The sequence below is a fragment of the Anomaloglossus baeobatrachus genome, unplaced genomic scaffold, assembly GCF_048569485.1.
Source record: "Anomaloglossus baeobatrachus isolate aAnoBae1 unplaced genomic scaffold, aAnoBae1.hap1 Scaffold_4517, whole genome shotgun sequence".
NCBI lineage: Eukaryota > Metazoa > Chordata > Amphibia > Anura > Aromobatidae > Anomaloglossus > Anomaloglossus baeobatrachus.
Window position 1 is genome coordinate 1 of NW_027443856.1, and position 27,273 is coordinate 27,273.

Genomic DNA, 27,273 nt, shown 5'->3' on the forward strand with positions numbered 1-27,273 from the left:
CTCGCTGTACACTCGTCCACGTCGCAGTGTCCTCACCCGCTGTAACACACGTCCACGTTCGCAGTGTCCTCACTCGCTGTACACATGTCCACTCGCAGTGTCCTCACCCGCTGTACACTCGTCCACTCGCAGTGTCCTCACTCGCTGTACACACGTCCACTCGCAGTGTCCTCACTCGCTGTACACACGTCCACTCGCAGTGTCCTCACCCGCTGTACACTCGTCCACTTCGCAGTGTCCTCACCCGCTGTACACACGTCCCTCACCCCCCTCGCAGTGTCCTCACCCGCTGTACACACGTCCACTTCGCAGTGTCCTCACCCGCTGTACACACGTCCACTCGCAGTGTCCTCACCCGCTGTACACACGGTCCACTCGCAGTGTCCTCACCCGCTGTACACACGTCCACTCGCAGTGTCCTCACCTCGCTGTACACACGTCCACAGTCGCAGTGTCCTCACCCGCTGTACACACGTCCCCTCACCCCTCGCAGTGTCCTCACCCGCTGTATACACGTCCACTCGCAGTGTCCTCACCCGCTGTACACACGTCCACTCGCAGTGTCCTCACCCGCTGTACACACGTCCACTTCGCAGTGTCCTCACCCGCTGTACACACGTCCACTCGCAGTGTCCTCACCCGCTGTACACACGTCCACTCGCAGTGTCCTCACCCGCTGTACCACGTCCCCTCACCCCTCGCAGTGTCCTCACCCGCTGTACACACGTCCACTCGCAGTGTCCTCACCCGCTGTACACACGTCCACTCGCAGTGTTCTCACCCGCTGTACAACACGTCCCCTCACCCCTCGCAGTGTCCTCACCCGCTGTACACACGTCCACTCGCAGTGTCCTCACCCGCTGTACACACGTCCACTCGCAGTGTCCTCACCCGCTGTACACACGTCCACTTCGCAGTGTCCTCACCCGCTGTACACACGTCCCCCTCACCCCTCGCAGTGTCCTCACCCGCTGTATACACGTCCACTCGCAGTGTCCTCACCCGCTGTACACACGTCCACTTCGCAGTGTCCTCACCCGCTGTACACACGTCCACTCGCAGTGTCCTCACCCGCTGTACACACGTCCCCTCGCTCCTCGTAGTGTCCTCACCCGCTGTACACACGTCCACTCGCAGTGTCCTCACCCGCTATACACACGTCCACTCGCAGTGTCCTCACCCGCTGTACACACGTCCACTTGCAGTGTCCTCACCCGCTGTACACACGTCCACTCACCCCTCGCAGTGTCCTCACCCGCTGTACACACGTCCACTCGCAGTGTCCTCACCCGCTGTACACACGTCCACACGTCGCAGTGTCCTCACCCGCTGTACACACGTCCCCTCACCCCTCGCAGTGTCCTCACCCGCTGTATACACGTCCACGTCGCAGTGTCCTCACCCGCTGTACACACGTCCACTCGCAGTGTCCTCACCCGCTGTACACACGTCCACTCGCAGTGTCCTCACCCGCTGTACACACGTCCCCTCGCTCCTCGTAGTGTCCTCACCCGCTGTACACACGTCCACTTCGCAGGTGTCCTCACCCCGCTGTACACACGTCCACTCGCAGTGTCCTCACCCGCTATACACACGTCCACCGTCGCAGTGTCCTCACCCGTTGTACACATGTCCACTCGCAGTGTCCTCACCCGCTGTACACACGTCCCCTCGCTCCTCGCAGTGTCCTCACCCGCTGTACACACGTCCACTCGCAGTGTCCTCACCCGCTGTACACACGTCCACTCGCAGTGTCCTCACCCGCTATACACACGTCCACGGTCGCAGTGTCCTCACCCGTTGTACACACGTCCACTCGCAGTGTCCTCACCCGCTGTACACACGTCCACTCACCCCTCGCAGTGTCCTCACCCGCTGTACACACGTCCACCTCGCAGTGTCCTCACCCGCTATACACACGTCCACTTCGCAGTGTCCTCACCCGCTGTACACACGTCCACTCGCAGTGTCCTCACCCGCTGTACACACGTCCACTCGCAGTGTCCTCACCCGCTTTACACACATCCCCTCGCCCCTCGCAGTGTCCTCACCCGCTGTACACACGTCCCCTCGCCCCTCGCAGTGTCCTCACCCGCTGTACACACGTCCCCTCGCCCCCTCGCAGTGTCCTCACCCGCTGTACACACGTCCCCTCATCCCTCAGTGTCCTCACCCGCTGTACACATGGCCTCTCACCCATCGTTTCTGTGCTCACCCCCATACTTGCTCCTTCATGCTGTCCTCGCCCCCATACACGCTCCCTCGCCCCTCATACACACTTTCTCACCTGTCACGCTGTCCTCGCCTCCCATACACGCTCCCTTGCCGATCACGCGGTCTTCACCCCCATACACGCCCCCTCAACCCCCATATACGCCCCCTTGCCCCCATATACGCTCCCTCACCCTAGTACACAACGCTTGCTCGCCTCCCATACACGCTCCCTAGCCCATCATGCGGTCCTCACCCCCCATACACGCACCCTCGCCCCCAATACACACTCCCAAGCCCGTCACACTGTCCTCGCCCCCCCATACACACTCCCAAGCCCATCACGCTGTCCTCTCCTCCCATACACGCTCCCTCGAGGGGTCCTCACCCTCCATACTTGTTCTTTTTGCACTGTCCTCGCCCCCCATACTTACTCCCTCACCCATCGCACTGTCCTTGCCCCCCCATACACGCTCTTCCCTTACCCCCATACACGCTCCCTCTCCCCCCATACACGCTCCCTCGCCCCCCGTACACGCTCCCTCGCCCCCCGTACACGCTCCCTCGCCCCCCATACACGCTCTTCCCTCACCCCCATACACGCTCTTCCCTCACCCCCATACACGCTCCCTCGCCCCCCATACACGCTCTTCCCTCACCCCCATACACGCTCTTCCCTCACCCCCATACACGCTCTTCCCTCACCCCCATACACGCTCTTCCCTCACCCCCATACACGCTCTTCCCTCGCCCCCCATACACGCTCCCTCGCCCCCCATACACGCTCTTCCCTCGCCCCCCATACACGCTCCCTCGCCCCCCGTACACGCTCCCTCGCCCCCCGTACCCGCTCCCTCGCCCCCCATACACGCTCCCTCGCCCCCCATACACGCTCTTCCCTCACCCCCATACACGCTCCCCTCGCCCCCCATACACGCTCCCTCGCCCCCCATACACGCTCCCTCACCCCCATACACGCTCCCTCGCCCCCCATACACGCTCTTCCCTCACCCCCATACACGCTCTTCCCTCACCCCCATACACGCTCTTCCCTCACCCCCATACACGCTCCCTCACCCCCATACACGCTCTTCCCTCACCCCCATACACGCTCTTCCCTCGCCCCCCATACACGCTCTTCCTCACCCCCATACACGCTCTTCCCTCGACCCCCATACACGCTCTTCCCTCGCCCCCCATACACGCTCCCTCGCCCCCCATACACGCTCTTCCCTCGCCCCCCATACACGCTCCCTCGCCCCCCATACACGCTCTTCCCTCGCCCCCCATACACGCTCTTCCCTCGCCCCCCATACACGCTCCCTCGCCCCCCGTACACGCTCCCTCGCCCCCCGTACACGCTCCCTCCGCCCCCATACACGCTCCCTCGCCCCCCATACACGCTCTTCCCTCACCCCCATACACGCTCTTCCCTCACCCCCATACACGCTCCCTCGCCCCCCGTACACGCTCCCTCGCCCCCCGTACACGCTCTTCCCTCACCCCCATACACGCTCTTCCCTCACCCCCATACACGCTCCCTCACCCCCCATACACGCTCCCTCACCCCCATACACGCTCCCTCGCCCCCCCATACACGCTCTTCCCTCACCCCCATACACGCTCCCTCGCCCCCCGTACACGCTCCCTCGCCCCCCATACACGCTCTTCCCTCACCCCCCATACACGCTCTTCCCTCACCCCCATACACGCTCTTCCCTCACCCCCATACACGCTCCCTCGCCCCCCATACACGCTCCCTCGCCCCCACACATGGCCTGTTGGGTAGGTAGGAGCTCGGCTTTGCCTGTGTCTCTCTGGTAATCGGCTTATTTGCACTTGTACAGGAGCAGCATCGACAAATCTGGATGACGTCGTGCAGGAAGGGAGTGGGGGGAACGGTATTGTATCCCCAGTTTCTTTTCTTCTCGTCTTTCCTCCATTTCTGGTACTTCTCTCATTGTCGGCATTGGCTGTCTTGTGCGGTACCGAGGTGTCCGAGTCCTGAGGGCGGAGATGTCAGAATCTGCTTTTCAGGATCCAATCTTTCCATTTCCTGACCTATGATCTGTATCTTGAGTTTTCCCACCCCTTCTCCTCGTTGATTGGCTGTGATCCTCTTTCTTTCTCCCTGATTGGTTCAGAGAGGTTCCCGCCACCACTTCAGCCAATGAGATTGTTTGTTTCTGCTTACTCTGCAGACGCTCCGGGGGTGTACGGATCCTTCTTCTCCGGGGACTCTTACATTACTCTCCCAAGACAGACGTTCCCCAGGAGGTAGGGGAGGCTGGTAGTGGGGAGGCTAGTAGTGGGGAGGCTGGGGGCCGGGGGGGGGGGGCGCGGGGTGTGATGACTTTTACATATCTCACATCTGCTGCTTCTTCCAGCCGGCCGGACTCTCCAGAAACCATTGAGCTGGAGCTGCGGACCAGGTCTGAGGACGGTGTGATTCTGTGGCAGGGAATGGTGAGTCCATCAGCCCCGATCTGGGGTCTTCCTGATCTGCGGTCACACTTGTGTGAAGTCATGAGAAAAATCAATGTCACCACTTATGCATTTCATGGATTAAGAATCAGGACGTAATAAGACAAAAATGTGATCCAAAAAAGTCCAACCCGAGATGAAGTAATGGAGGATAAGAAGCAGCCGGGGCAGGGAATGGGATGAAAGGCACTAATGGGTCATCAGCAGCTCTATAAGAGCAGACGTTCTGGCAGTTTGCTGGTCTGGAGCAGACAGGAGAGTGATACTACTGTACTATGCCACGAGGAGAGACAGCAGTGACAGGTACTGCCATCAATGTGGGAGGGTATCAGGCCGAGTCCAAGCAAACTGGAGTCCATCATTCTATAGAAATCGTTCAAGAAAACTGATATCTTCCCAAGAGTGGACGTCCCCACAAATTCACAGTCACACTGCAATGCTGAGAGAGAATGCAAGAGACCCAAGAGCTGCAGCTCAAACGCTAAAGGCCTCAGCGTGTGAAATGTTCCACAAGGTCACGACACCACAAATAGAAGAAAACTGGACAAATGGGGTTTGTATATAAGGATGGAAACCTCTTCTCTCTGCACTGGCTATATATATACATATATATAAGTGGCGGTGTATGTATATAGGCATTACAGATCCGTGTAGGGCCATGCAGTATTATGTATATTTTATTGTACATATACTCAGGGATTTGGGCACTTTCTGCCTGGAGTATGATCCTAAGCAAATATTAATGGCTGGTATGTGGAAGCCCGTGGTGATGGAAGTATGATCATCTGCAGGTTTTCTGTATAATTCTACAAGTGTCGGCTCATTCCGGGAGTGTGCCGCCCTGGGAGTGCGCCGCCCCGAAAATATGCCGCTCTGGGAGTGTGCGCTGCTCCGGGAGTGTGCCACTTGGGAGTTTGCCACTCTGGTTGCACGCCACCCCGGAGTGTGCCGCCCTGGGAGTGCGCCGCCCCGAAAATATGCCGCTCTGGGTGTGTGCGCTGCTCCGGGAGTTTGCCACTCTGGTTGCACGCCACCCCGGGAGTGTGCTGCCCCAGGAGGTGTGCCGCTCTGGGTGTGTTCCTCCGCGGGAGTGTGCCGCCCCGGAAATGTGTCTCCCCGGGAGTGTGCTGCCTCAAAAATGTGCTGCTCTGGGTGTGTGCCACTTGGGTGTGTGCCGCCATGGGAGTGCGCCACTTTGGTGTTTGCCGCTCGGGTTGTACGCCACCCCGGGAGTGTGCTGCCCCAGGAGGTGTGCCCCTCTGGGTGTGTGCCTCCTCGGGAATGTGCCGCCCCGAAAATGTGCCGCTCTGGGTGTGTGCCTCCTCGGGAATGTGCCGCCCCGAAAATGTGCCGCCCCGGGTGTGGGCCTCCTCGGGAGTGTGCCGCCCCGGTTGCATGTCGCCCCGGGAGTGTGCCGCCCTCTGTGCTTGACAGATGCTCATCATTACTTGTTTCTATGATAGGAGGAGAAAGAAGGAGGCAGAGAGAGGGATTTCATCAGCCTGGGACTGCGGCGCGGACACCTGGTGTTCAGGTGAGAGGACGGCCGTCTGCACCGTCTGCATCTGGTGTCTTCTCGTTGCGCCAACCTTCCCTTTCACCCTTCACAGATACCAGCTGGGCAGCGGCGAGGCCAATATGACCACCGAGGACCCCATCAATGACGGAGAATGGCACAAGATCACTGCCACCCGGTGAGACGAGGCATCACAGACCAGTCCCATGGTTCCCCTTGTGCCCACGGGCCCCCAAGCTCGTGTCCGCACTGATCACATAAGGCGTCTTTACTGTGATTTACTACATGACGCAAAAGAAAGCCTTATGTGAATGCAGCGCGGCCGCCGTGGATAGATGGAGATGACCCGGCACAGACTGTGGACATGGGGTCCCATTAATAACGTTTTTTCTCGGCAGGGAGGGGCGGTCTGGCTCAGTCTACATTGATGGAGAGGAAGTGATGACTGGACACTCGCCGGGCACAAATGTAATGGTGGACACGAAAAGCAAAATATACGTGGGTAAGTGAGACCCTCTGCAACCCCTGTGGGATAACTCAGCTGCCGCATCTCCACAGTAACGCGCGGTGTGCTGCCCGTCCTGGACCATCCTCCACTGACCGGCTGCTCCACGCGTTTCTCTGCTGAGATATGTGATCTCCCTGTAAATCCTAACCCACTGATTGGCCAAGTTATCTAGGTCTTCCAGTGGCCGTTGAGCGTCTGGCGGGGCCTCTGTGTGACCGTTGAGCGTCTGGCGGGCCTCTGTGTGGCCGTTGAGCGTCTGGCGGGGCCTCTGTGTGGCCGTTGAGCGTCTGGCAGGGCCTTCCTGCGGCCGTTGAGCGTCTGGCAGGCCTCTGAGCGGCCATTGAGCGTATGGTGGGGCCTATTTTCGGTTGTTGAGCGTCTGGCGGGGCCTCTGTGCGGCCGTTGAGCGTCTGGTGGGGCCTCTGTGCGGCCGTTGAGCGTCTGGCGGGGCCTCTGTGCGGCCGTTGAGCGTCTGGCGGGGCCTCTGTGCGGCCGTTGAGCGTCTGGCGGGGCCTCTGTGCGGCCGTTGAGCGTCTGGCGGGGGCCTCTGTGCGGCCGTTGAGCGTCTGGCGGAGCCTCTGTGCGGGCGGCCGTTGAGCGTCTGGGCGGGGCCTCTGTGCGGCCGTTGAGCGTCTGGCGGGGCCTCTGTGCGGCCGTTGAGCGTCTGGCGGGGCCTCTGTGCGGCCGTTGAGCGTCTGGCGGGGCCTCTGTGCGGCCGTTGAGCGTCTGGCGGGGCCTCTGTGCGGGCCGTTGAGCGTCTGGCGGGGCCTCTGTGCGGCCGTTGAGCGTCTGGCGGGGCCTCTGTGCGGCCGTTGAGCGTCTGGCGGGGCCTCTGTGCGGCCGTTGAGCGTCTGGCGGGGCCTCTGTGCGGCCGTTGAGCGTCTGGCGGGGCCTCTGTGCGGCCGTTGAGCATCTGGCGGGGCCTCTGTGCGGCCGTTGAGCGTCTGGCGGGGCCTCTGTGCGGCCGTTGAGCGTCTGGCGGGGCCTCTGTGCGGCCGTTGAGCGTCTGGCGGGGGCCTCTGTGCGGCCGTTGAGCGTCTGGCGGAGCCTCTGTGCGGCCGTTGAGCGTCTGGCGGAGCCTCTGTGCGGGCGGCCGTTGAGCGTCCGGCGGGGCCTCTGTGCGGCCGTTGAGCGTCTGGCGGGGCCTCTGTGCGGCCGTTGAGCGTCTGGCGGGGCCTCTGTGCGGCCGTTGAGCGTCTGGCGGGGCCTCTGTGCGGCCGTTGAGCGTCTGGCGGGGGCCTCTGTGCGGCCGTTGAGCGTCTGGCGGGGCCTCTGTGCGGGCGGCCGTTGAGCGTCTGGCGGAGCCTCTGTTCGGGCGGCGCCGTTGAGCGTCTGGCGGGGCCAATGTGCGGCCGTTGAGCGTCTCGCGGGGCCTCTGTGCGGCCGTTGAGCGTCTGGCGGGGCCTCTGTGCGGCCGTTGAGCGTCTGGCGTGGGCCTCTCTGCGGTCGTTAAGCGTCTGGCGGGGCCTCTGTGCGGCCGTTGAGCGTCTGGCGGGGCCTCTGTGCGGCCGTTGAGCGTCTGGCGGGGCCTCTGTGCGGCCGTTGAGCGTCTGGCGGGGCCTCTGTGCGGGCGGCCGTTGAGCGTCTGGCGGAGCCTCTGTTCGGGCGGCCGTTGAGCGTCTGGCGGGGCCAATGTCGCGGTGCGGCCGTTGAGCGTCTCGCGGGGCCTCTGTGCGGCCGTTGAGCGTCTGGCGGGGCCTCTGTGCGGCCGTTGAGCGTCTGGCGGGGGCCTCTGTGCGGCCGTTGAGCGTCTGGCGGAGCCTCTGTGCGGGCGGCCGTTGAGCGTCCGGCGGGGCCTCTGTGCGGCCGTTGAGCGTCTGGCGGGGCCTCTGTGCGGCCGTTGAGCGTCTGGCGGGGCCTCTGTGCGGCCGTTGAGCGTCTGGCGGGGCCTCTGTGCGGCCGTTGAGCGTCTGGCGGGGCCTCTGTGCGGGCGGCCGTTGAGCGTCTGGCGGAGCCTCTGTTCGGGCGGCCGTTGAGCGTCTGGCGGGGCCAATGTGCGGCCGTTGAGCGTCTCGCGGGGCCTCTGTGCGGCCGTTGAGCGTCTGGCGGGGCCTCTGTGCGGCCGTTGAGCGTCTGGCGTGGGCCTCTCTGCGGTCGTTAAGCGTCTGGCGGGGCCTCTGTGCGGCCGTTGAGCGTCTGGCGGGGCCTCTGTGCGGCCGTTGAGCGTCTGGCGGGGCCTCTGTGCGGCCGTTGAGCGTCTGGCGGGGCCTCTGTGCGGGCGGCCGTTGAGCGTCTGGCGGAGCCTCTGTTCGGGCGGCCGTTGAGCGTCTGGCGGGGCCAATGTGCGGCCGTTGAGCGTCTCGCGGGGCCTCTGTGCGGCCGTTGAGCGTCTGGCGTGGGCCTCTCTGCGGACGTTAAGCGTCTGGCGGGGCCTCTGTGCGGCCGTTGAGCGTCTGGCGGGGCCTCTGTGCGGCCGTTGAGCGTCTGGCGGGGCCTCTGTGCGGCCGTTGAGCGTCTGGCGGGGCCTCTGTGCGGCCGTTGAGCGTCTGGCGGGGCCTCTGTGCGGCCGTTGGGCCTCTCTGCGGTCGTTAAGCGTCTGGCGGGGCCTTTCTGCAGCCGCTGAGTGTCTGGCGGGGCCTCTCCGGTGATCACTGACTGTCTGGCGGGGCCTCTCCGGTGATCACTCACTGACTGTCTGGCGGGGCCTCTCCGGTGATCACTGACTGACTGTCTGGCGGGGCCTCTCCGGTGATCACTGACTGTCTGGCGGGGCCTCTCCGGTGATCACTGACTGTCTGGCGGGGCCTCTCCGGTGATCACTGACTGTCTGGCGGGGCCTCTCCGGTGATCACTGTCTGGCGGGGCCTCTCCGGTGATCACTGACTGTCTGGCGGGGCCTCTCCGGTGATCACTGACTGTCTGGCGGGGCCTCTCCGGTGATCACTGTCTGGCGGGGCCTCTCCGGTGATCACTGACTGTCTGGCGGGGCCTCTCCGGTGATCACTGACTGTCTGGCGGGGCCTCTCCAGTGATCACTGTCTGGCGGGGCCTCTCCGGTGATCACTGACTGTCTGGCGGGGCCTCTCCGGTGATCACTGACTGTCTGGCGGGGCCTCTCCGGTGATCACTGACTGTCTGGCGGGGCCTCTCCGGTGATCACTGTCTGGCGGGGCCTCTCCGGTGATCACTGACTGTCTGGCGGGGCCTCTCCGGTGATCACTCACTGACTGTCTGGCGGGGCCTCTCCGGTGATCACTCACTGACTGTCTGGCGGGGCCTCTCCGGTGATCACTGACTGTCTGGCGGGGCCTCTCCGGTGATCACTGACTGTCTGGCGGGGCCTCTCCGGTGATCACTGTCTGGCGGGGCCTCTCCGGTGATCACTGACTGTCTGGCGGGGCCTCTCCGGTGATCACTGACTGTCTGGCGGGGCCTCTCCGGTGATCACTGACTGTCTGGCGGGGCCTCTCCGGTGATCACTGACTGTCTGGCGGGGCTTCTCCGGTGATCACTGACTGTCTGGCGGGGCCTCTCCGGTGATCACTGACTGTCTGGCGGGGCCTCTCCGGTGATCACTGACTGTCTGGCGGGGCCTCTCCGGTGATCACTGACTGTCTGGCGGGGCCTCTCCGGTGATCACTGTCTGGCGGGGCCTCTCCGGTGATCACTGACTGTCTGGCGGGGCCTCTCCGGTGATCACTGACTGTCTGGCGGGGCTTCTCCGGTGATCACTGACTGTCTGGCGGGGCCTCTCCGGTGATCACTGACTGTCTGGCGGGGCCTCTCCGGTGATCACTGACTGTCTGGCGGGGCCTCTCCGGTGATCACTGACTGTCTGGCGGGGCCTCTCCGGTGATCACTGACTGTCTGGCGGGGCCTCTCCGGTGATCACTGTCTGGCGGGGCCTCTCCGGTGATCACTGACTGTCTGGCGGGGCCTCTCCGGTGATCACTGTCTGGCGGGGCCTCTCCGGTGATCACTGACTGTCTGGCGGGGCCTCTCCGGTGATCACTGACTGTCTGGCGGGGCCTCTCCGGTGATCACTGACTGTCTGGCGGGGCCTCTCCGGTGATCACTGACTGTCTGGCGGGGCCTCTCCGGTGATCACTCACTGTCTGGCGGGGCCTCTCCGGTGATCACTGACTGTCTGGCGGGGCCTCTCCGGTGATCACTGTCTGGCGGGGCCTCTCCGGTGATCACTGTCTGTCTGGCGGGGCTTCTTCGGTGACCCCCGGCCCATTTCCTGACATCTCTCCCTGCTTCCAGGTGGCGCCCCCAATGTGAAGCTGATGACAGGAGGAAAGTTCTCCACTGGTATCACTGGATGCATCAAAAACTTGGTCCTGCTTAGTGCCCAGCCATCTCGCCAGCCCATCGACCTGAAGCACCAAGCAGAGGCGGCGCACAACACCAGAGAGTGCCCCTCCTAGGTGGGGGCCCCCGAGAGCCAAAACTGGGGCACACAAGAGACTATTGAGAAACCCAGAGAGGACAGAGTCGGAGGAGTATACACGGTGCTTCTGCTGCTACCAATCCCAGAGGTGGCGCCGTCGGAGGATCGCGCCGCTCTCTATTACTACACCCATCTCTCTCTTTTTAATTATTTTTTTAATGTCTTCGGATTTACGTGTTTTTCTGCCGGATGAAGGAAATTTCTACGTATTGGACAGATGTATGTTTTTTTAAAAAAAGAATCCCCTAACCAAAAAAGCAACTAACAATCCCGATGTGACGTCTGATGATACCGCTCCGCCCGTCCCCCCGGCGCAGGAGGCGGCTGCCGACCCTGAAATAGCATCTCAGCCACGTGGGCGGCTCGTACAGCTGATCACGCGGGCGGCTCGTACAGCTGATCACGCGGGCGGCTCATACATCACGCGGGTGGCTCGTACAGCTGATCACGCGGGCGGCTCATACATCACATCACGCGGGCGGCTCGTACAGCTGATCACGCGGGTGGCTCGTACAGCTGATCACGCGGGTGGCTCGTACAGCTGATCACGCGGGCGGCTCGTACGTCATCACACCACGCGGGTGGCTCATACATCACATCACACGGGTGCCTCGTACATCACATCACGTGGGCGGCTCGTACGTCGTCACATCACGCGGGCGGCTCGTACGTCGTCACATCACGCGGGCGGCTCGTACGTCGTCACATCACGCGGGCGGCTCATACATCACATCACGCGGGCGGCTCATACATCACATCACACGGGCGGCTTGTACATCACATCACGTGGGCGGCTCGTACAGCTGACCACGTGGGCGGCTCGTACGTCATCACACCACGCGGGCGGCTCGTACGTCATCACACCACGCGGGCGGCTCATACATCACATCACGCGGGCGGCTCGTACGTCATCACACCACGCGGACGGCTCATACATCACATCACGCGGGCGGCTCATACATCACATCACACGGGCGGCTCATACATCACATCACACGGGCGGCTCGTACATCACATCACGCGGGTGGCTCGTACATCGTCACATCACACGGGCGGCTCATACATCACATCACGCGGGCGGCTCGTACATCACATCACGCGGACGGCTCATACATCACATCACGCGGACGGCTCGTACATCACATCACGCGGACGGCTCGTACATCACATCACGCGGGCGGCTCGTACATCACATCACGCGGGCGGCTCGTACATCACATCACGCGGGCGGCTCGTTCATCACATCACGCGGGTGGCTCGTACATCACATCACGTGGGCGGCTCGTACATCACATCACGCGGGCGGCTCGTACAGCTGATCACGCGGGCGGCTCATACATCACACCACGCGGGCGGCTCGTACGTCATCACACCACATGGGCAGCTCGTCCCGCGAGGCCTCAGTCTGGTCCATGTAGTTATAGGTCGCGGGGTCAGGTTATTACAAATCCCCGTCTCTCCTGGGGTCTCCTTTGTGCTCGTCACTTGTCTGCTAGGAAGGTGCGGGACGTTAAGGTCCACGGTTTCCAGGCAAATATTCCTCTTCTCCCATTTCTGGGGGTTTCTCTTAATATCCGGAGAAGAGGCAGAACATGGTGCAGTATCCCACAGTCGCCCCCTCCATGTACCAGACCTGGCTCCTGGAGGGGTACTGAGTCGTGTTGCCCTGCGGGACATGGTGGGCACCAGTCCTGTCCCACCCCGGAGGCGTTGTGTGCCGGTTATCTGGGGTCCCTGCTCGCTGAATGGATGGGGATAGGTTGTACAGCCCCAGTGATAAACGACACTCGTACGTCAGCCCCCGGGGTCTGACAGCATGAGACCACCACACCGGTCTCCACCTGCGAGCATCAGAGCGAGCAGCCGAGCTGTACAGCACCTCCATGTGCTGCGGCACTGGTGCTATCGGGGGCTGTACTGCTCGGGGGCGTCACATCGTACTGTTACATCACAACTAACCAATAAACACATTTTGGAACATGGTGTCATGTCTGAGCTCCGCCCAAATCAGGAAAGGAAAGTTTACGTATTTCTGCTAAAAAAAAAAATTACAATGTACATGAAGAGAATAAATATTGGGACCATTAGCATCTTCTGAGAGGTGGGGGGCAATGGGTGAGAACGTCTGGGGGGCAGCAGCAACGTCCGGGAGGCAGGGGCCCAGCGGGTGAGAACGTCCGAGGGGCAGCAGCAGCGTCTGGGAGGTGGGGGCCCAGCGGGTGAGAACGTCCAGGAGGCAGGGGGGAAGCAGCAGCGTCTGGGAGGTGGGGGCCCAGCGGGTGAGAACGTCCGGAAGGCGGTGGGCAGTGACGGCATCCAAGAGGTGGAGACAGATACAGCACCCAAGAGGTGGGGACAGCGACAGCATCCGGGAGGCAGGGGGCAGTGATGGCAGCCAAGAGGTGGGGGCAGCAGGTGAGAACGTCTGGGAGGTGGGGGCAGTAGCAGCGTCCGGGAGTCATTGGCCCAGGGGGTGAGAACGTCCAGGAGGTGGGGGCAGCAGGTGAGAACGTCCGGGAGGTGGGGGTAGCAGCAAGCAGCGTCCAGGAGTCTTTGGCCCAGTGAGTGAGAACGTCCAGGGAGGGGTAGTGAACTGTGTCCAAGAGGTGGGGGCAGCAACAGAATCCGGGAGGTGAGAATGGCCAGGAGGTAAGGGGCAGCGGCCAGCATGTGGGGGTTAGTGATGGCGTCCTTGAGTCAGGGGCCCAGAGGATGAGAACGTCCGGGAGGCAGAGGGCATGGTTGGCATCTGGGAGGTGGGGGGGCAGCATCGGCGTCCAGGAGGTGGGGTGCAGCCACAGCGTACGGGGGACAGCGTTTGAGCCTGGAAGGCACAGAGCTGTGTCCAGGAGGCGGGATGCAGCCACAGCGTGCGGGGGGCAGTGAAAGAGTCTGGAAGACAGTACTGTGTCCCGGTCACAGGTGCAGCGGCTGCCCTCTGATCTATGCCCAGAGTGACGCGGTGTCCCTGGGGGTGAGGGTCACACCGGCACGGCAGGGGTTGTGTCATGAGGGGTAACTTTACTAGATCGTATCTTGTCCTGTAAGACGCAGCTCCGGGTGCAGAGGTGACAGGAGGCGCAGAAGGAGTTGCAGCAGGGGATGAATCTGCAGACGCCAACTCTCCAGATGAACCAACCCGGAGACCAGCAACACCAGAATAAGAGGGCGACGCCTAGCACGAAGCCCAGGATGACGTACAGGTAGAGGAAGGAGGCGTAGGATCTCCGCTCTGCAAGACAGAAGTGCACATCAGCGGCCACAATCACCCTCACACAACAAGGTATAGCAAAGGTGGGGGCCCTGGAACGGCAGCATGCATGACGGGAGAGGTCAGATTATAGGGGGCCTCCAATCTACCGCACACAAGTCACATGAGAACCAAGGAAGAGTCTGCATCCAACTGACAGGGGATCGGAGTGTGGGGGAGTACGGGTCTTGTGGTCCCCGGGAGGCCTGTAAGGGACGACTGTAGTGTTGGGAGGTGACGAGTGTAATGTCATGGGGGGGGGTGTCTGTCCTTGTGGTCCTGTAGTTTGTGCAGGTGACTGTTCTTCTAGACTCGGGAATGCCTGTAGTGGCGGTGGGTGGGTGGCTCTTGTGGTCTTGGAGACACCTGTAGTGTAGGGGGTACAGTTCTTGTAGGCTCAGGGACGCCTGTAGTGCCGGAGGGGGGCATTGTCCGTCCTTGTGGGCCCAGGGACACACGTAATGTGTGTGGGGGCTACGGTCCTTGTGGTCTCGGGGACGTCCATAGTGCGTGGAAGGTGACTGTTCTTGTGGTCCTGGGGACGCCTGTAGTTTAGGGGGGCTGGGCACAGTGTGTGTCAGGGATTATTGTCCTTGTATTCCCAAGGATGCCTGTAGGGTGTGGGGGTGACGGTTCTTGTGGTCCCGGGGACGCCTATAGTGTCGGAGGGAGGGGTTACGGTTCTTCTCGTCCTGGGTCGCCTGTAGTGTTGGGGGGTGACTGTTCTTCTGGTCCTGGAGAGGTCCATAGTTTGTGGGGGGTGACTATCATATGTGGCTCCTCAGTCAGTGTTGGGTACCTAAGCTGGTGCTGTGTGGTCGGACGCCTGGAGCGAGAGGCGTCTGGTCGGCTTCATTCCTGCAGGTGAGATTTCCCGCTGGCAGGGCTGGTACAGGAGCAGCACCGGGGGCGGCAGCTTCAGCCGGGGTCCTGGTGCCAATGATTCCTACCAGACATGAGCACACACATGAGGAACACTGGGGGGTCCAATCTGCTAATGGGGGACTTTTTCTCTCCCTGAGACCCCCGCAGGTTAGACCCAGGCACCCTCCCTGATCCCTACATCGGGCACTCACCTTGGCTGTCCATGAGGACGCAGTTGGCCGGGGGGCCACTGGCCTGGTCGCTGCCATCACCGCAGTTATCGATGTTCTGGGGGTCACACACCAGGCTGGAGGGGACACATTTACCATTATGACAGGAGAAGTACGGCTCTGACCGGCACTCGGAGGCGTTGAAGCCTGGAAAACACCAAGACGTAGCAATGGCGGCCGCCATGTTCCCGACACAAAGCAAGAAATCCACATGTAACCGAGGTGGGACGGACGGCACTCACCGACACGGAACGAGGTGAAGTCCCCCACAAAGTCCACTCTGGGCTGCTGCCCGCGGGTCACCAGGCGCAGGGTCAGGTACCGTCCCGTGGACAGGACTGGTCTGGGGATTGTTTTGCCACAAAGAGGAAAGCCCAGCGGTTCTGCGTGAGGGTCTCGGCCATCATAGAACTGGACATAGGAGCCAGCATTACAGGGGTCAGTGTAGACTCCAGGGGGCCGGATGGTGTCCTGGGAGGGTGAAGCACGGTCACTACCATTCTCCCCTGGTCCAGACATCTGACTATTGGACATCCGCAGGAGACTGTACACCAGGAAGAAGCGGAACTGGAACTGGAGCTTGTCCTTCATGGCCGCCGCTTGCATGGTCAAGTGACAGTCGGTGCCCATAGACACAAAGTAATACTTCCGGGAGTCGCTGTGTGAGTGGACGATCATCCCGTCTCCCCCGACGGTCTGTCCACAGAAGTCCACCATGCTGACTGCAGAGAGCAGAGGACACGGCACCGTTATTACACGTAATGACAGGCGGGGGGTGCCGGAGCCGCCAACCAAGAAGGACAAACAAGGACAACCACCCGTCGCCTCCCGTCTCCCCCGACGGTCTGTCCACAGAAGTCCACCATGCTGACTGCAGAGAGCAGAGGACACGGCACCGTTATTACACGTTATGACAGGCGGGGGGTGCCGGAGCCACCAACCAAGAAGGACAAACAAGGACAACCACCCGTCGCCTCCCGTCTCCCCCGACGGTCTGTCCACAGAAGTCCACCATGCTGACTGCAGAGAGCAGAGGACACGGCACCGTTATTACACGTTATGACAGGCGGGGGGTGCCGGAGCCGCCAACCAAGAAGGACAAACAAGGACAACCACCCGTCGCCTCCCGTCTCCCCCGACGGTCTGTCCACAGAAGTCCACCATGCTGACTGCAGAGAGCAGAGGACACGGCACCGTTATTACACGTCATGACAGGCGGGGGGTGCCGGAGCCGCCAACCAAGAAGGACAAACAAGGACAACCACCCGTCGCCTCCATTCTCCCCCGACGGTCTGTCCACAGAAGTCCACCATGCTGACTGCAGAGAGCAGAGGACACGGCACCATTATTACACGTAATGACAGGCGGGGGGTGCCGGAGCCGCCAACCAAGAAGGACAAACAAGGACAACCACCCGTCGCCTCCATTCTCCCCCGACGGTCTGTCCACAGAAGTCCACCATGCTGACTGCAGAGAGCAGAGGACACGGCACCGTTATTACACGTAATGACAGGCGGGGGGTGCCGGAGCCGCCAACCAAGAAGGACAACCACCTGTCGCCTCCATTCTCCCCCGACGGTCTGTCCACAGAAGTCCGCCATGCTGACTGCAGAGAGCAGAGGACACGGCACCGTTATTACACGTCATGACAGGCGGGGGGTGCCGGAGCCGCCAACCAAGAAGGACAAACAAGGACAACCACCTGTCGCCTCCATTCTCCCCCGACGGTCTGTCCACAGAAGTCCACCATGCTGACTGCAGAGAGCAGAGGACACGGCACCGTTATTACACGTAATGACAGGCGGGGGGTGCCGGAGCCGCCAACCAAGAAGGACAAACAAGGACAACCACCCGTCGCCTCCATTCTCCCCCGACGGTCTGTCCACAGAAGTCCACCATGCTGACTGCAGAGAGCAGAGGACACGGCACCGTTATTACACGTAATGACAGGCGGGGGGTGCCGGAGCCGCCAACCAAGAAGGACAAACAAGGACAACCACCCGTCGCCTCCATTCTCCCCCGACGGTCTGTCCACAGAAGTCCACCATGCTGACTGCAGAGAGCAGAGGACACGGCACCGTTATTACACGTAATGACAGGCGGGGGGTGCCGGAGCCGCCAACCAAGAAGGACAAACAAGGACAACCACCCATCGCCTCCCGTCTCCCCCGACGGTCTGTCCACAGAAGTCCACCATGCTGACTGCAGAGAGCAGAGGACACGGCACCGTTATTACACGTAATGACAGGCGGGGGGTGCCGGAGCCGCCAACCAAGAAGGACAAACAAGGACAACCACCCGTCGCCTCCATTCTCCCCCGACGGTCTGTCCACAGAAGTCCACCATGCTGACTGAAGAGAGCAGAGGACTCGGCACCGTTATTACACGTAATGACAGGCGGGGGGTGCCGGAGCCGCCAACCAAGAAGGACAACCACCTGTCGCCTCCATTCTCCCCCGACGGTCTGTCCACAGAAGTCCACCATGCTGACTGCAGAGAGCAGAGGACACGGCACCGTTATTACACGTAATGACAGGCGGGGGGTGCCGGAGCCGCCAACCAAGAAGGACAAACAAGGACAACCACCCGTCGCCTCCATTCTCCCCCGACGGTCTGTCCACAGAAGTCCACCATGCTGACTGAAGAGAGCAGAGGACTCGGCACCGTTATTACACGTAATGACAGGCGGGGGGTGCCGGAGCCGCCAACCAAGAAGGACAACCACCTGTCGCCTCCATTCTCCCCCGACGGTCTGTCCACAGAAGTCCACCATGCTGACTGCAGAGAGCAGAGGACACGGCACCGTTATTACACGTAATGACAGGCGGGGGGTGCTGGAGCCGCCAACCAAGAAGGACAAACAAGGACAACCACCCGTCGCCTCCATTCTCCCCCGACGGTCTGTCCACAGAAGTCCACCATGCTGACTGCAGAGAGCAGAGGACACGGCACCGTTATTACACGTAATGACAGGCGGGGGGTGCCGGAGCCGCCAACCAAGAAGGACAAACAAGGACAACCACCTGTCGCCTCCATTCTCCCCCGACGGTCTGTCCACAGAAGTCCACCATGCTGACTGCAGAGAGCAGAGGACACGGCACCGTTATTACACGTAATGACAGGCGGGGGGTGCCGGAGCCGCCAACCAAGAAGGACAAACAAGGAAAACCACCTGTCGCCTCCATTCTCCGCCGGCGGTTCCTGCTTTTACCGCGCGTTCTCTGACTGCAAGTTGTCCTTATCGTTCATGACCCAAGTTGTTTTGGGTCATGCAGTCAAATTTAAGGTGAAGGCATGGCACTGTATGTACAACCTGCACCGACACAACTGAGTACACCGACACTGCTGTATGTACAACCTGCACCACCACATCTGAGAACACCGACACTGCTGTATGTACAACCTGCACCGCCACATCTGAGAACACCGACGCTGCTGTATGTACATCCTGCACCGCCACATCTGAGAACACCGACGCTGCTTTATGTACAACCTGCACCGCCACATCTGAGAACACCGACGCTGCTTTATGTACAACCTGCACCGCCACATCTGAGAACACCGACGCTGCTGTATGTACAACCTACACCGCCACATCTGAGAACACCGACGCTGCTGTATGTACAACCTGCACCGCCACATCTGAGAACACCGACGCTGCTGTATGTACAACCTGCACCGCCACATCTGAGAACACCGACACTGCTGTATGTACATCCTGCACCGCCACAACTGAGAACACCGACACTGCTCTATGTACATCCTGCAGCGCCACATCTGAGAACACCGACACTGCTGTATGTACATCCTGCACCGCCACAACTGAGTACACCGACGCTGCTGTATGTATATGTACAACCTGCACCGCCACAACTGAGTACACTGACACTGCTGTATGTACAACCTGCACCGCCACAACAGAGAACACCGACGCTGCTGTATGTACAACCTGCACCGCCACAACAGAGAACACCGACGCTGCTGTATGTACAATCTGCACCGCCACAACAGAGAACACCGACACTGCTGTATGTACATCCTGCACCGCCACAACTGAGAACACCGACACTGCTGTATGTACATCCTGCACCGCCACAACTGAGAACACCGACACCGCTGTATGTACATCCTGCACCGCCACATCTGAGAACACCGACGCTGCTGTATGTACAACCTGCACCGCCACAACTGAGAACACAGACGCTGCTGTATGTACAACCTACACCGCCACATCTGAGAACACCGACACTGCTGTATGTACAACCTGCACCGCCACATCGGAGAACACCGACACTGCTGTATGTACATCCTGCACCGCCACAACTGAGAACACCGACACCGCTGTATGTACATCCTGCACCGCCACATCTGAGAACACCGACACTGCTGTATGTACATCCTGCACCGCCACAACTGAGAACACCGACACTGCTGTATGTACAACCTGCACCGCCACATCTGAGAACACTGACACTGCTGTATGTACAACCTGCACCGCCACAACTGAGAACACCGACACTGCTGTATGTACAACATGCACCGCCACATCTGAGAACACCGACACTGCTGTATGTCCAATTTCGTCTATACTCCTCCTCCTGTTTCCCCCGTCACCCTCCTCTCTCCCCCTCTCCATCCCCCTCACTCCTCCTATGCCGTTCCCCTCTCCCCTCCATCATCCTCTCTCCTCCACATCTTTCTCCTTCTATTCCGTCCCCCTCTACCCTCCATCATCCTCTCTCCTCTCCATCATCCTCCTCCGTCCCCCTCTGTTCCACTGTCCCCCTCCCTCCCCATCGCTCCTCCCTCCCCCTTGCTCCTCAGTCTCCTCCTCGCTCCTCCGTCCCCCTCCTCGTTCCTCCGCCCCCCTCCTCGCTCCTCCGCCCCCCTTCTCCGTCCCCCTCCTCGCTCCTCCGTCCCCCTTCTCGCTCCTCCGTCCCCCTTCTCGCTCCTCCGTCCCCATTCTCCTCCCTCCTCCATCCCCCTCCTTCATCCCCCTCTCTCTCCTCCTCCCCCATCCCCCTCTCTCTCCTCCTCCCTCCCCCGTCACCCTTCTCTCTCACCCCTTTCCTTCTCTCCGTCCCCCTCCTCTGTCCTCCTCCTTCCCCCTCCTCTCTCCTCCTCCTCCATCCCCCTCCTCTCTCCTCCGTCCCCTCTCTCCTCCACATCTTTCTCCTTCTATTCCGTCCCCCTCTACCCTCCATCATCCTCTCTCCTCCTCCGTCCCCCTCTCCTCTCCATCATCCTCCTCCGTCCCCCTCTGTTCCACTGTCCCCCTCCCTCCCCCTCTCTCCTCCTACATCCTCCCCTCGCTCCTCCGTCCCCCTCTCTCCTCGCTCCTCCGTCCCCCTCTCTCCTCGCTCCTCCGCCCCCTCCTCGCTCCTCCGCCCCCCTCCTCGCTCCTCCGCCTCCCTCCTCCATCCCCCTTCTCCTCCATCCCTCTCCTCCGTCCCCCTTCTCCCCCCTCCTCCGTCCCCCTTCTCCCCCCTCCTCCATCCCCCTTCTCCCCCCTCCTCCATCCCCCTTCTCCTCCATCCCCCTTCTCCCCCCTCCTCCATCCCCCTCTCTCTCCTCCTCCCTCCTTCTTCTCTCTCACCCCTTTCCTTCTCTCCGTCCCCCTCCTCTGTCCTTCTTCCCCCTCCTCTCTCCTCCTCCTCCATCCCCCTCCTCTCTCCTCCGTCCCCCTCCTTTCTCATCCGTCCCCCTTCTCTCTCCTCCTCCTCCGTCCCCCTCCTCTCCCTTCGCTCTACTCCGTCCCCCTCTTCCTTGTCCTCCGTCCCACGGGTCGTTCTTCAGTGTGGACCCTTTAAGTTCATGATTTAGTCTCTCCTCCTCCTGTTTCCCCGGTAACCCTCCTCTGTCCCCCTCGCCATCCCACTCACTCCTCCTATGCCGTTCCCCTCTCCCCTCCATCATCCTTTCTCCTCCGTCCCCTCTCTCCTCCACATCTTTCTCCTTTTATTCCGTCCCCCTCTACCCTCCATCATCCTCTCTCCTCCTCCGTCCACCTCTCCTCTCCATCATCCTCCTCCGTCCCCCTCTGTTCCACTGTCCCCCTCTCTCCTCGCTCCTCCGTCCCCCTCCTCGCTCCTCCGTCCCCCTCCTCGCTCCTCCGTCCCCCTCCTCGCTCCTCCGTCCCCCTCCTCGCTCCTCCGTCCCCCTCCTCGCTCCCCCGTCCCCCTCCTCGCTCCCCCGTCCCCCTCCTCGCTCCCCCGTCCCCCTCCTCGCTCCTCCGCCCCCCTCCTCGCTCCTCCGCCCCCCTCCTCGCTCCTCCGCCCCCCTCTTCGCTCCTCCGCCCCCCTCCTCGCTCCTCCGCCCCCCCTCCTCGCTCCTCCGCCCCCCTCCTCGCTCCTCCGCCCCCTCCTCGCTCCTCCTCCGCCCCCCTCCTCGCTCCTCCGCCCCCCTCCTCGCTCCTTTGTCCCCCTCCTCGCTCCTTTGTCCCCCTCCTCGCTCCTCCGTCCCCCTTCTCCTCCATCCCTCTCCTCCGTCCCCCTTCTCCCCTCCTCCTCCATCCCCCGCTCTCTCCTCCTCCTTGCCCCGTCACCCTTCTCTCCGTCCTCCTCTCTCCTCAGCCTCCGTCCCCCTCCTCCTCCTCCTCCGTCCCCCTCCTCCTCCGTCCCCCTCCTCCTCCGTCCCCCTCCTCCTCCGTCCCCCTCCTCCTCCGTCCCCCTCCTCCTCCGTCCCCCTCCTCCTCCGTCCCCCTCCTCCTCCGTCCCCCTTCTCTTCCGTCCTCCTCCTCTTCCGTCCCCTCCCCCTCCTCCTCCGTCCCTCCCCCTCCTCCTCCGTCCCCCTCCTCCGTCCCCCTCCTCCTCCTCCGTCCCCCTCCCCCTCCTCTTCCGTCACCCTCCTCCTCTTCCGTCACCCTCCTCCTCCTCCGTCCCCCCTCCTCCTCCTCCTCCGTCCCCCTCCTCCTCCTCCTCCGTCCCCCTCCTCCTCCTCCTCCGTCCCCCTCCTCCTCCTCCTCCGTCCCCCTCCTCCTCCTCCTCCGTCCCCCTCCTCCTCCTCCGTCCCCTCCTCCTCCTCCGTCCCCCTCCTCCTCCTCCGTCCCCCTCCTCCTCCTCCTCCGTCCCCCTCCTCCTCCTCCTCCGTCCCCCTCCTCCTCCTCCTCCGTCCCCCCCCTCCTCCTCCTCCGTCCCCCTCCTCCTCCTCCGTCCTCCTCCTCCTCCTCCTCCGTCCCCCTCCTCCTCCTCCTCCGTCCCCCTCCTTCTCCTCCCCCCCTCCTTCTCCTCCTCCTCCGTCCCCTCCTTCTCCTCCTCCTCCGTCCCCCTCCTTCTCCTCCTCCTCCGTCCCCCTCCTTCTCCTCCTCCTCCGTCCCCCTCCTTCTCCTCCTCCTCCGTCCCCCTCCTTCTCCTCCTCCTCCTCCTCCTCCTCCGTCCCCCTCCTCCTCCTCCGTCCCCCTCCTCCTCCTCCGTCCCCCTCCTCCTCCTCCGTCCCCCTCCTCCTCCTCCGTCCCCCTCCTCCTCCTCCGTCCTCCTCCTCCTCCTCCTCCGTCCCCCTCCTCCTCCTCCTCCGTCCCCCTCCTTCTCCTCCGTCCCCCTACTCCTCCTCCTCCGTCCCCCTACTCCTCCTCCTCCGTCCCCCTCCTCCTCCGTCCCCTCCTCCTCCGTCCCCCTCCTCCTCCTCCGTCCCCCTCCTCCGTCCCCCTCCTCCTCCGTCCCCCTCCTCCTCCTCCTCCTCTGTCCCCCCCCTCCTCCTCCTCCGTCCCCCCCTCCTCCTCCTCCGTCCCCCTCCTCCTCCTCCGTCCCCCTCCTCCTCCTCCGTCCCCCTCCTCCTCCTCCGTCCCCCTCCTCCTCCTCCTCCTCCGTCCCCCTCCTCCTCCTCCGTCCCCCTCCTCCTCCTCCTCCGTCCCCCTCCTCCTCCTCCGTCCCCCTCCTCCGTCCCCCTCCTCCTCCTCCGTCCCCCTCCTCCTCCTCCGTCCCCCTCCTCCTCCTCCGTCCTCCTCCTCCGTCCCCCTCCTCCTCCTCCGTCCCCCTCCTCCTCCTCCGTCCCCCTCCTCCTCCTCCGTCCCCCTCCTCCTCCTCCGTCCCCCTCCTCCTCCGTCCCCCTCCTCCTCCTCCGTCCCCTCCTCCCCCTCCTCCGTCCCCCTCCTCCCCCTCCTCCGTCCCCCTCCTCCCCCTCCTCCCCCTCCTCCGTCCCCCTCCTCCCCCTCCTCCGTCCCCCTCCTCCTCCTCCGTCCCCCTCCTCCGTCCCCCTCCTCCTCCTCCGTCCCCCTCCTCCTCCTCCCCCGTCCCCCTCCTCCTCCGTCCCCCTCCTCCTCCTCCCCCGTCCCCCTCCTCCTCCTCCCCCGTCCCCTTCCTCCTCCTCCCCCGTCCTCCTCCTCCTCCCCCTCCCCCTCCTCCTCCTCTGTCCCCCTCCTCCTCCTCTGTCCCCCTCCTCCGTCCCCCTCCTCCTCCTCCGTCCCCCTCCTCCTCCTCCGTCCCCCTCCTCCTCCTCCGTCCTCCTCCTCCTCCTCCGTCCTCCTCCTCCTCCTCCGTCCCCCTCCTCCTCCTCCGTCCCCCTCCTCCTCCTCCGTCCCCCTCCTTCTCCTCCGTCCCCCTCCTCCTCCTCCGTCCCCCTCCTCCTCCTCCGTCCTCCTCCTCCTCCTCCGTCCCCCTCCTCCTCCTCCGTCCCCCTCCTCCTCCTCCGTCCCCCTCCTCCTCCTCCGTCCCCCTCCTCCTCCTCCGTCCCCCTCCTCCTCCGTCCCCCTCCTCCTCCTCCGTCCCCCTCCTCCTCCTCCGTCCCCCTCCTCCTCCTCCTCCTCCGTCCCCCTCCTCCTCCTCCTCCGTCCCCCTCCTCCTCCTCCGTCCCCCTCCTCCTCCGTCCCCCTCCTCCTCCGTCCCCCTCCTCCTCCTCCGTCCCCCTCCTCCTCCTCCGTCCGTCCCCCTCCTCCGTCCCCCTCCTCCGTCCCCCTCCTCCGTCCCCCTCCTCCTCCTCCTCCGTCCCCCTCCTCCTCCTCTTCCGTCCCCCTCCTCCTCCGTCCGTCCCCCTCCTCCTCCTCCGTCCGTCCCCCTCCTCCTCCTCTGTCCCCCTCCTCCTCCTCTGTCCCCCTCCTCCTCCTCTGTCCCCCTCCTCCTCCTCTGTCCCCCTCCTCCTCCTCTGTCCCCCTCCTCCTCCTCCGTCCGTCCCCCTCCTCCTCCGTCCCCCTCCTCCGTCCCCCTCCTCCTCCTCCTCCGTCCCCCTCCTCCTCCTCTTCCGTCCCCCTCCTCCTCCTCTTCCGTCCCCCTCCTCCTCCGTCCGTCCCCCTCCTCCTCCTCCGTCCCCCTCCTCCTCCTCTGTCCCCCTCCTCCTCCTCTGTCCCCCTCCTCCTCCTCTGTCCCCCTCCTCCTCCTCCGTCCCCCTCCTCCTCCTCCTCCGTCCCCCTCCTCCTCCGTCCCCCTCCTCCTCCTCCGTCCCCCTCCTCCTCCTCCGTCCCCCTCCTCCTCCTCCGTCCCCCTCCTCCTCCTCCGTCCCCCTCCTCCTCCTCCGTCCCCCTCCTCCTCCTCCGTCCCCCTCCTCCTCCTCCTCCGTCCCCCTCCTCCTCCGTCCCCCTCCTCCTCCGTCCCCCTCCTCCTCCGTCCCCCTCCTCCTCCTCCGTCCCCCTCCTCCTCCTCTTCCGTCCCCCTCCTCCTCCTCCGTCCGTCCCCCTCCTCCTCCTCCGTCCCCCTCCTCCTCCTCTGTCCCCCTCCTCCTCCTCTGTCCCCCTCCTCCTCCTCCGTCCCCCTCCTCCTCCTCCTCCGTCCCCCTCCTCCTCCTCTTCCGTCCCCCTCCTCCTCCTCCTCCGTCCCCCTCCTCCTCCTCTGTCCCCCTCCTCCTCCTCTGTCCCCCTCCTCCTCCTCTGTCCCCCTCCTCCTCCTCTGTCCCCCTCCTCCTCCTCCGTCCCCCTCCTCCTCCTCCGTCCCCCTCCTCCTCCTCCTCCGTCCCCCTCCTCCTCCTCCTCCGTCCCCCTCCTCCTCCTCCGTCCCCCTCCTCCTCCTCCGTCCCCCTCCTCCTCCTCCGTCCCCCTCCTCCTCCTCCTCCGTCCCCCTCCTCCTCCTCCTCCGTCCCCTTCCTCCTCCTCCGTCTGTCCCCCTCCTCCTCCGTCCCCCTCCTCCTCCGTCCCCCTCCTCCTCCGTCCCCCTCCTCCTCCGTCCCCCTCCTCCTCCGTCCCCCTCCTCCTCCGTCCCCCTCCTCCTCCGTCCCCCTCCTCCTCCTCCTCCGTCCCCCTCCTCCTCCTCCGTCCGTCCCCCTCCTCCTCCTCCGTCCGTCCCCCTCCTTCTCCTCCGTCCCCATCCTCCGCCCCCATCCTCTGTCCTCCTCAGTCCTCCTCTCCGGGATCACTGAACTGTCTGTACACAGCCCAGCAAGTATCACCCTCAATGCACTGATCCACAGAGAGCCCCCGGGTACCTGTGTGTATGGAGCAGACCGGGGCCACCATCCTGATCAGCAGATATAGCGCAGGCAGCGGCCGTGGTGTCCTCATCCTGCAGAGCTCACAACATGGCAAGAAAGTCCTGCTCCGTCCACTGCGGTCTGTACACACAGATATCCATGACAACTATGGGGAAGAGGGGAGAGATGGTACAATCTGCACCGCCATAACAGAGAACACCGACACTGCTGTATGTACAACCTGCACCGCCACATCTGAGAACACCGACACTGCTGTATGTACATCCTGCACCGCCACAACTGAGAACACCGACACTGCTCTATGTACATCCTGCAGCGCCACATCTGAGAACACCGACACTGCTGTATGTACATCCTGCACCGCCACAACTGAGTACACCGACGCTGCTGTATGTATATGTACAACCTGCACCGCCACAACTGAGTACACCGACACTGCTGTATGTACAACCTGCACCGCCACAACAAAGAACACCGACGCTGCTGTATGTACAACCTACACCGCCACATCTGAGAACACCGACGCTGCTGTATGTACAACCTGCACCGCCACATCGGAGAACACCGACACAGCTGTATGTACAACCTGCACCGCCACAACAGAGAACACCGACACTGCTGTATGTACAACCTGCACCGCCACAACAGAGAACACCGACGCTGCTGTATGTACAATCTGCACCGCCACAACAGAGAACACCGACACTGCTGTATGTACATCCTGCACCGCCACAACTGAGAACACCGACACTGCTGTATGTACATCCTGCACCGCCACAACTGAGAACACCGACACCGCTGTATGTACATCCTGCACCGCCACATGTGAGAACACCGACGCTGCTGTATGTACAACCTGCACCGCCACAACTGAGAACACAGACGCTGCTGTATGTACAACCTACACCGCCACATCTGAGAACACCGACGCTGCTGTATGTACAACCTGCACCGCCACATCGGAGAACACCGACACTGCTGTATGTACATCCTGCACCGCCACAACTGAGAACACCGACACCGCTGTATGTACATCCTGCACCGCCACATCTGAGAACACCGACACTGCTGTATGTACATCCTGCACCGCCACAACTGAGAACACCGACACTGCTGTATGTACAACCTGCACCGCCACATCTGAGAACACTGACACTGCTGTATGTACAACCTGCACCGCCACAACTGAGAACACCGACACTGCTGTATGTACAACATGCACCGCCACATCTGAGAACACCGACACTGCTGTATGTCCAATTTCGTCTATACTCCTCCTCCTGTTTCCCCCGTCACCCTCCTCTCTCCCCCTCTCCATCCCCCTCACTCCTCCTATGCCGTTCCCCTCTCCCCTCCATCATCCTCTCTCCTCCACATCTTTCTCCTTCTATTCCGTCCCCCTCTACCCTCCATCATCCTCTCTCCTCTCCATCATCCTCCTCCGTCCCCCTCTGTTCCACTGTCCCC

General features: G+C 62.7%; 2 protein-coding genes across 2 annotated transcripts; one reads left to right on the forward strand and one right to left on the reverse strand.

Annotated features, from left to right (window-relative positions):
- Positions 1 to 4,061: 4,061 nt before the first annotated feature.
- Positions 4,062 to 13,090, forward strand: LOC142280471 (basement membrane-specific heparan sulfate proteoglycan core protein-like). Its single transcript, XM_075332735.1, has 7 exons — positions 4,062 to 4,112; positions 4,413 to 4,488; positions 4,599 to 4,677; positions 6,159 to 6,229; positions 6,306 to 6,389; positions 6,610 to 6,713; positions 10,926 to 13,090. The coding sequence occupies exons 3-7, from the start codon at positions 4,675 to 4,677 to the stop codon at positions 11,087 to 11,089; spliced, it is 426 nt and encodes a 141-aa protein (XP_075188850.1). The 5' UTR covers positions 4,062 to 4,112; positions 4,413 to 4,488; positions 4,599 to 4,674; the 3' UTR covers positions 11,090 to 13,090.
- Positions 13,091 to 13,143: 53 nt separating this feature from the next.
- LDLRAD2 (low density lipoprotein receptor class A domain containing 2) lies at positions 13,144 to 26,107 on the reverse strand. The gene is made up of 5 exons (XM_075332734.1): positions 25,801 to 26,107; positions 15,699 to 16,178; positions 15,439 to 15,603; positions 15,162 to 15,308; positions 13,144 to 14,344 (listed from the first exon to the last, which is right to left on the reverse strand). The coding sequence occupies exons 1-5, from the start codon at positions 25,874 to 25,876 to the stop codon at positions 14,094 to 14,096; spliced, it is 1,119 nt and encodes a 372-aa protein (XP_075188849.1). The 5' UTR covers positions 25,877 to 26,107; the 3' UTR covers positions 13,144 to 14,093.
- Positions 26,108 to 27,273: the final 1,166 nt, after the last annotated feature.